General features: G+C 42.1%; 1 protein-coding gene across 1 annotated transcript; it reads right to left on the bottom strand.

The window, feature by feature from the left end:
- Positions 1 to 1,266: 1,266 nt before the first annotated feature.
- DEFB108B (defensin beta 108B) lies at positions 1,267 to 8,563 on the bottom strand. The gene is made up of 2 exons (XM_075557194.1): positions 8,506 to 8,563; positions 1,267 to 1,472 (listed from the first exon to the last, which is right to left on the bottom strand). The coding sequence occupies exons 1-2, from the start codon at positions 8,561 to 8,563 to the stop codon at positions 1,267 to 1,269; spliced, it is 264 nt and encodes an 87-aa protein (XP_075413309.1).
- Positions 8,564 to 9,034: the final 471 nt, after the last annotated feature.

Here is a 9,034-nt window from a genome sequence, read left to right as displayed (position 1 = left end):
CCCAAGAAAACTCTGTCGGGGGATTGTCTTTAGTCAGAATGATGAGAACCCCTGTCCACTGAGCAAAAACAGAATGTGCGGGAAACAACCGGTGACTGTAGTAGGCATAAGGATGCCCATCTCCCACACGAAAGAGAGCCCTGTAAACTGTCCATTTAACCTAATGGGGCAAAAGGAATCGAGGCACTAATCAGCTGACCTTAAGATAGGGAGATTTTCCTGGACTGTGCAAGTGGGTCTAGTATAAAAATGGGCCGAAACATATGAAAAAGGGAGAGAAAAGGGAGTTTGGATAAAGCTTCAATCCACTATTGCTGACTTTAACAATAGAGGAAGGAAGTCACGAGCCAAGAAATATGAGTGACCTTTGGAAGAAGCAAGGAGATGGACTATTCCTTAGAAATTTCACAAGGGACCTCAGCCCCGTCAATACCTTGAGGTCATCCCAGAGAGAGCTGTGTCGGATTTTTAGCCTATGGACGTATAAAGTAACACATTTGCGTTGTTTTAAGTTCGTGGTAATTTGCAGCAATAAGAAACCGCAGTGCAGGTAGAGAAGCTGAATCCCAGGCCGGGTGAAAGACGCAAACTCTGGAGATCCCATGAAGATCAGCGAGGTGTCCATGGGCCGACCCGGCTCCCAGGCCCAGAGCACTAGCTTTCCATGGGGCGTGTGGGAGGTTTCCTTGTACCTATGCACTACTCTGTTCTGTGGAATTTGATTAATTTGGAGAAACCTGCTTTTTTCAGTTTCCTCTGTGCTACCCCTTTTATCAGGAAGGGAGACTCCACAAAGCTGTTGTTTCATGTGGAATGAGAAAGGGGAGCAATCTCTCCAGATGAAGTGGGAGGCGATGCAGTGTCAGGCAGAAAAAGAGGTCATTTTCAATAGGACGGGATGTCCTGAAGACCAAACCACCAGTCAACCAACCACTGCCAGAGGGGATTCTAATTCATAGTGAGTCTGTAGGACTGAGTAGAGAGGTCCCTTTGGGATTCGGAGCCTCCATAGATTTAATGGAGCAGAGAGCCTCATCTTTCCCCCACAGAGCTCCTGGTGTGTTTGAACTGCTGACCATATGGTTAGCAGCCCAACTTGCAACTCACTGCACCATGAGGGCCCCTTGGAGACAAAGTGAAGTATTTTAAAGGTAGGTTTTGTGTTTGCTGGGTTTTCCTTATTATTTATTGAGAACTCGTCTTAAGAATCCAGAGAAAGAGAAAAGAGATACGCAGAGAGAGAGATTGAGAGGAAACCGAAGGTCTTCAGCTCCGGTGGGCTGCTCTCCTCGTGATTCCAGGGGACTTGGTTGTCTCGGTGCTCTCAGTGAGCTCGTATGTCGGGTGCTCCGACAGAGGCACACAGCACGCTCGATTATCTAAACATTTGCCAACGAGGATTTCTGTTCTGATGCAAAATTCTTGGCAGGAGCCATTTGGACGCTCACAAACCTCCTTGAACCTTCCTCTGGCTGTGTAGAAAAGAGCATTGTTTTAGCCATTCATTAGTCTTAACTGGTTTCCATTGAATTGCACACAGATGACAGGCAAGGAAAAGATGATGTGCAGTTTTTGTTTTTAGCCAATACTTAAAGTTTTGATGTTACACACGACTTTGGATTTCTGGTCTTTTTGAAAACCACTCTTTTGATGAGATGTTCTTCCTTTAAGGAAACTTAATGAGACTAAAACAAGCATATCAATGAAAGAACGTGTCTGCAGCACTCCGCTGGTTGCTGACACGTGTTCAAATATGTGTTGTTTGGAATAGACCTGTGCATGTGAGAACTCGCAGTGACCCCATAGCGCAGAACAGAAATGTCCCTTTGGGTTTCCCATACTGTGCATGAGCGCTGAGCCTCATCTTTCTCCATTGTGGCTAGCAGCTTAATTTGGTCCCAATAAGCTCTGTCTTGCATATATAAGTAGTAATAAATATGCATAATAATTTGGCCCCAATATGCTCTGTCTGGCATATATAAGTAGTCATAAATACATGGTTGTACGTGTGCATTTACGTTGTATTAATGTGTAGTGCCACATATTAGATTTATAGAGGGCTTCTCTGAGATTAGCCTATTATAGAGGAAAACCACCGAGCTGCCTTGTGCTGGGTGAAGAATCTGTCTCGAACGTTGGAAATGCCTCTGTTGTAATACTGGCAGCATTCTACTCTGGTTGTTTACCCCTCTCATTTCATTGGCTGCTGATGAATTCCTCTTGGGTATGGATCATGCCATATTCTCAACACCCACCCCCCCACAGCCCCGTTTCCTATTTTCCCAGAATACAGTCCAGGTCTTGGCAAATAATAGTATTCAGTATGTAATTGCGGGATAATATTTTCCACACTGTAACGTGTCCATGTGGAAATTTATTGTGACTATGAGCTCACATGTTTGAAGTTTTGTATGTCGCTCTGTGGCCCTCCAGAGTAAGTCCACGTGACCACATGGTACATTGTACATTTGTGTCCCAAGTCAAAAAAGAGCTTTGTAAAAATTTGATATAAGCATTTGCAGGAAACCAAGTCACATTTTAAATTAATCCTTTGGTACTGCATCAAATATATTGTATAGGATAGGAACCCTGTGGCATTTCCAACTAATTCCATCAGAAATTTAGCATCGTGTTATGATGCACATCATGGACTGGCTTTTCAAATAATTTCTAAGTCACCTTGCTGGTGAGGAACGGGGCAAGTGTAGAACTAAAGCCAGTGTGTTTGTCGCTCCTCCCCACTTCCTCCTCTTGGCCCGCCATTCTCCTCCTGTCTCTCCTCAGTCTCTAAGAGTCCTGCTGCAATGGTGACCTATGGCAAGGGAGGTCGCCCCATCACATGAAGACTGTGTGATCCCCCGCAGCCTTCATGAGTTTCGTCTGACTCTGAATAATGTGCTTGCATTTGCTCTCTAGCCAGTGCTCTGTTCTGTTACTTTGCTTGAGTGAGTGAGAACCAATGAATTCATCTTCCAAAGTGTGAAGTTTTAAGACTTGGTTGAAACGAACGCTACACCTATATTTAAAAACTATTCTAATTGATGTTTTCCCCATCAAACTCCTCGATTTAAATAAGTGAATAGACTACCAGTAACAAAATAAATATTAACCCAATATTGTCTTTAGTGTTGCCACAAAGACAACTATATTTTAAGTAAAAGTTTTATGTGTTCTTGAACGGGTATAAACAACCTCTAGAGAACCCTACAAGATCAACAGCCCAGCAGAAAATAAGCGTGGGATTTGAAGTGAAAATAAGGAAGTAAAATAAAAAGCCTTGTCTCTGACATAGAGGTCACCCTTCCTTTTTCAGGGACTTAATGCCTCTCATTTATAAAATAAGAAATATGGACAAGATCATATGCAAGACCTCCACTGATGTCTCTGAATGATTTCATAGTATCTGCAGGTAACACAACCTCTCTGGTAGACATAACAGAGCTAACTCTTCTTTCATATTGGAATTTGTTTTAAAATTGCTTAGCTTTTTATTAAAAAAAAGAAAGCATTTTCAAGTTAATTCATAAAGTGTTGAGTGAGTGTTTTACATGTCAGTTCTTCACAAGGGAATGAGGTAGTTTAGTTCATAGTTCCAAACTAGCGGGTACTCATTCTTTTTTAAACACTTCTTTAGAGTCCTGGAGAGGAGCCCTGGTGGCATAGTGCTTACATGTTGGACTGCTAACAGCAAGGTCAGCAGTTCAAAGCTACCGACTGATGAAAGACGGGGCTTTCTACTCCCTTTAAGAGTTACAGTCACGGAAACTCACAGAAGCAGTTCTTTCCTGCTCTACAGGGTCGCCATGAACTGCCACTGACTTGATGGCAGTGAGTTTTTTGGAGAGTGTGAGACAGAGGTACACATCTCACTCACTCACTCACTCACTCACTCACTCACTCACTCACTCACTCACTCACTGTCTCACTCACTCACTCTCTCACTCACTCACTCACTCACTCACTCACTCTCTCTCTCTCACTCACTCACTCACTCACTCACTCACTCACTCACTCACTCACTCACTCACTGTCTCACTCACTCACTCACTCACTCACTCACTCACTCACTCACTCTCTCACTCACTCACTCACTCACTCACTCACTCACTCACTCACTCACTCACTCACTGTCTCACTCACTCACTCACTCACTCTCTCTCTCACTCTCTCACTCACTCACTCACTCACTCACTCTCTTACTCACTCACTCACTCTCTCACTCACTCACTCACTCACTCACTCACTCACTCACTCACTCACTCACTCACTCACTCACTCACTCACATGCACCCACAGCTGGTAGATGCAATCTTTTACAGATGCAGTGGTGGAGGCAAGGATGAGTGCATAAGCTCCGAGGAGGTCACGGTGGGTCTCCGTAGCTATGCGGAGGTTTAGCATAGCTGTGGAGGAGGTCACGGTGGGTCTCCGTAGCTATGCGGAGGTTTAGCATAGCTGTGAGTAAGCTGTGCAGGCATTTAGGGTGATTCGCCATGTGACTGAGCAGCAAAAGGATAAGACAGAGGGATGTTTGACAAGGATGAAGGAAATGATCTTCGTTTAGCAGTCTTTTCTCATCCCATTCCTTTAGGACTGCCTTACTGTTACTGTGCCCATTCGTCGTTAATAGAATTCAGTCTGTGTGGAACAATTACTTTTGCCCACAAAAGACCCTTCAATACACTCTACTGAGTAGTCAGATGGCTAAAAGATATATCCCCTAAGGTGTAATTCTTCCTAAATACAATACCACTCTGTCTGCCATTGTTGTTATTAAAACCCAAACTCGCTGCCATCGAGCAGATGCAGACAGGGCAGAAGGACTGTGAGTTTCTGAGACTGTAACACTTTATAGGAGGACAAGGCCCTGTGTTTTCCCCTGGGAGCATGCCTGGTGGTTTCAAACTGCTGACTTTGAAGTTTGCAGCCCAAGGAGTAGCCACTACACCACAGGTGCTATGAAATTGATTTCAACTCCTTTTTGAATCGTTGTATTGGGGCTCATACAACTCTTATCACAATCCATACGATCATCCATCGTGTCAACTCTTGAGGCCTCCACACAACAGAACAAAACACTGTACCATCCTCCTCCTCATCGCCTCGCTTGAGCTTTCTGTTGCACACCCTGTGCCAGCTTCTCTCACTGAGGCTCTTTCTTGTTGTCACTGACCAAGAGTGATGCCCTTTTTAAAGAACTGGGCCCTTGGAGTACATCAGGCAGAGATATGTAGGGGTATGTGGACATACAGTCTCCATATCCTTCTTTTAGGGAACACTGTGGCTGTTTACATTGCAGGACAGATTCATTTGTTCTTATGACAATTTATGGCCTATTCAATGTTTTCCACCCAGGCCGTCATTCACAGGCATGAGTTCTCCAGTCTTCCCTATGCATTGCTCTGCTTTCACACGCAAATGATGTGGTTAAAACTACCTTGGCTTGTTGCGTCAGGTGCATCTTAGTCCTCAAAATGATATCTTTGTTTCCAACATCTAAAAGAGATCTCTTACAGCAGTTTTGCCACATTCAGTCAGTAGTTTGGCTTCTTGACTGCTGGGAAAAACAAAATCTTTGAAAACTTCAGTTTTCTGCATTTATCATCATGTTCATCGATCCAATTGTGAGGATTTTTGATTCGTTTATGTGTGGTGTGTGTATTTGCCCATGTGCATGTATGAGGTCTGAAAACAAAATAAGGGATATATAGAGGAAGAATAAATGAAGGAAACTGAAAAATTCAGCCTTGTTCTCTGACTTCGTTTATTTGTTATCTTCTACAGACCGATGAAAAATTAGCTGTAGAAGATAGCAGTCTGAGGAGCACTCTATAATGTTTAGTCTAGCCTCATTCATATCAATAAGTAGTATTAAATACAACACAGTTGATTATTTAAAGCATCGAGATGTGCTGCTAGTTATAAAGGTTCTAATCCTTGTCCCGCAGGTAAATACAGAACCTCCCCAAGTTAGGAGGGTCACGTGAGTGTTTCGCAGTGCACCAGGAATTTAAAGAGTGTTCAATTAATGGAGGTGGTGAAGCTAATTCGCAGATCCAACATATTTAGAAAAATCACTCTTACATTTCCTCCACATACACATTTGGCTAAGCGAAGCAATTAGATGCCTTTCGAGTAACCCAAAGGGTAGAAGCACCAGAGCGAATATGTGAAAATTTCAAGAAATAATTTCCACATATTAAAAATACTTTTCCAAAATTAGAACTATGGGAAAACTAAAGCCTTTCTGCTGTGAAAGTCCATCCATCAGCATCTAGTGAAGTTCTCATTCAATAAACATATCAAGAGAAAGACCTCTAAGCTTGCTGTAGCCATCAGACTAGATTTCTGCAGTAGTTATTTTTGTTTCAAAAATAAACAAGAACGCAGATATAGGAGATCACAGCCACTAAGCAGCCAGGGGTTTGTGTTAGAACACCATAGAGAGGATAGTGAGTATTTAGATTAGTAGGTAGAGTTGACAGCATGAAGAAGAACATGGCATCAGGCTTGGAGGAAAACTCATTAAGAACCTGTAATGTGCAGATGACACAACCTTGCTTGATGGAAGCAAAGAGGCCTGGAAGCACTACTGATGAAAACTAAAGATGACATCCTTCAGAATAGATCAAACCATAGCATAAAGAAAGCAAAAATCTTCAATAGTGGACCAACAAGCCAAATCATCATACAGAGAGAAAAATATTGAAATGGGAAAGGATTTCATTTAACTTGCATCCACAATCACTGCCCCTTGAAACAGGAGTTAAAAAATTAATTGACTTATTCACTGGGGCAACTCTGCAACCAACTTCTTTAAAGTGCTCGAAAGCAAAGGTGTCATTTCAAGATTATGATGCACCTGATAATGTACAGCCAGACTATTCCTTTAAGGGGGCATGTAGAGACCTCATTTCATTTACGTCGGAAATATTTTTAGGAGGGACCAGTAGAAGGACAGAGATAAATAGGAAGATTTTCTATGAGAGAGATTGACACAGAGGCTGCAACAATGGGTTCAACCATAGCACCGATTGCTGGGATGGTACGGGACCGGGCAGTAATTTATTCTGAGTCCATATCGACTCTATGCCTCCCATACCACAAAAAGAACAAAGTGTAATGCCGTGGGCTTGTGAAATTTCTTTGGGCACTTCCCTTTCTCCCTTGGCATCCTGTCTTATTATTTTTTTTCTGCTCTCTCACCTATGAAATCTTCCTTCATTCTGTGGCAATACTCTCGTTTTAGAACTTACTCTTTCCAGGGACATAGAAACAAAAGTGCCTGCTATAACCTCCTGGAAGACAAGGGTCACCAACTGTCCTCTTTGCGTGCTTGCTTCTTAGCAGAGCCCCAGCAAATCGTCCATAAAATGAAATGGTTTTCCTCCTCCAGTCTCTCCCATTACATAATTTTTTTAAGTTCTTCTGAAGCAAAGTTGAGGGGCACCTTACAAGGGGTGTTTTTCAAAATCTGAAATACTGTTTAATCACTAACAGTATGCAGTCCTTTAAACCATAGATTCAAAGGATTAAGGTCTGAATGCAACAAGAACAGGCATTGAACTTTCTGTTGGACATTTTGGGAAATGTAGTTTTGAAAACAGCATAAAATGTACAATGAGCACTTAAAATATAAAAGGTTTGCTGACACTCAGACATCTATTACCTTTCGGTTTCTTCTGAACCCTAGAGATCTATGTTTCTTAGGAAAAGATAAACCATTCTACTTCATACATATTAATTATTTTTCCTAGGGTCTACAGGATTTAAGTCCATAGAATTTGGATCTAAATTACATTATTTTAGATGCCTTGTCCATTTTTTTGGGGGGGGGGGAAGTGCTACACGCTGTGGTAGCAAAGTGTCTATGCATAACTCTTACAGCCTTCGAAGGAGGACAACCTTCACTGCAGGATAGCCTGATTCTTGTGTTTAAGTTCTATTTTAGAAGACTAAGAGTTAAAAGGAAGGCGTGAGGTCAAGAGTTAGGATGAAGCCTTAATGAATAGGTCCAGTCCAAAGAAACAGGACTGAGGGCCAATGGGTTGGAGGTTTCTTAGACTTACAGTCATCTCTCTATGAAGAGATCATCCCTTCTTTCTGCTTACTGTCTTCAACTTGGAATTGCTTCGTATGCTGTGTTAGGAGAATTTGCTTTTGGTGATAGTGCATGGAGCACATTTAAACACCAAGATTTATTACACCAATGCTCAATTTTCTGTCACCTAGATCCAGAAGCAGCTGATAAACTTGCTTAACTAAATTCAACTTTGCTGATGGAGAAGAGAGGTTATTAAGCATTTGAAAGACTCTGATTTCAATCCACACAGCTGAGAGATGCTGTGGAGAACTAATGCATTAGATGTCATCAGGTCTCTCAGTAAATGCTTTTCCAGGTTTTCTATGGGACCTCTTCCCAGTCCCCTACCCCCAACCTGACCCAAGATGTCAGGCTAATTCAAATACTTAATACTCTTACTAATGCAAAGTTTATTTTGTTACCTGGTAGAACTTGATTCATAAAGAAGAAAATGGCAAAGAGGAGAACAAAATTCCCCATGGCTGATGAGAGGAGACAACTTGGCTTTGTTTCCGACAGTCGGAGAAAACGCCCATCAGTGGTCCTCTAGCCTCGGTAGAATGACTTTGTCTGCGTAATAAGTACTTTCTGTACTCATTAGGGATCTTCATGCGAAGAAGAGTACTTTGTATAAAGAATAATCTTGATGGGAAGTCACAGAGTCCTTGCTTTGTTGTACACTTAGTTCACGAGAATGTGTGGGAGTACATTTTTGATCAAAAACCATTGTTAAATGGGAATATAAGCTATTAGCATTTTGGCAACAGATGAAAGTTTATGAACAAAGAAAAATTTATACTAAGCTATGAAAAGTTAGGCTATGTTGAGTAACCAGATACCTTAACTAATGACTGGTCATTTTGTTCATGAATGTTTCCCAGGCTCTCTTCATCACCCCACTCACTGCTGCTTTGAGCTCCTATAGTGCGCTCACTGCTCATGAAGTGGTGT

This window comes from Tenrec ecaudatus, chromosome 8 (assembly GCF_050624435.1).
Source record: "Tenrec ecaudatus isolate mTenEca1 chromosome 8, mTenEca1.hap1, whole genome shotgun sequence".
NCBI classification, from domain to species: domain Eukaryota; kingdom Metazoa; phylum Chordata; class Mammalia; order Afrosoricida; family Tenrecidae; genus Tenrec; species Tenrec ecaudatus.
Note: the sequence above shows the minus strand (reverse complement) of the source record. Positions and strands in the feature narration are given on the sequence as shown.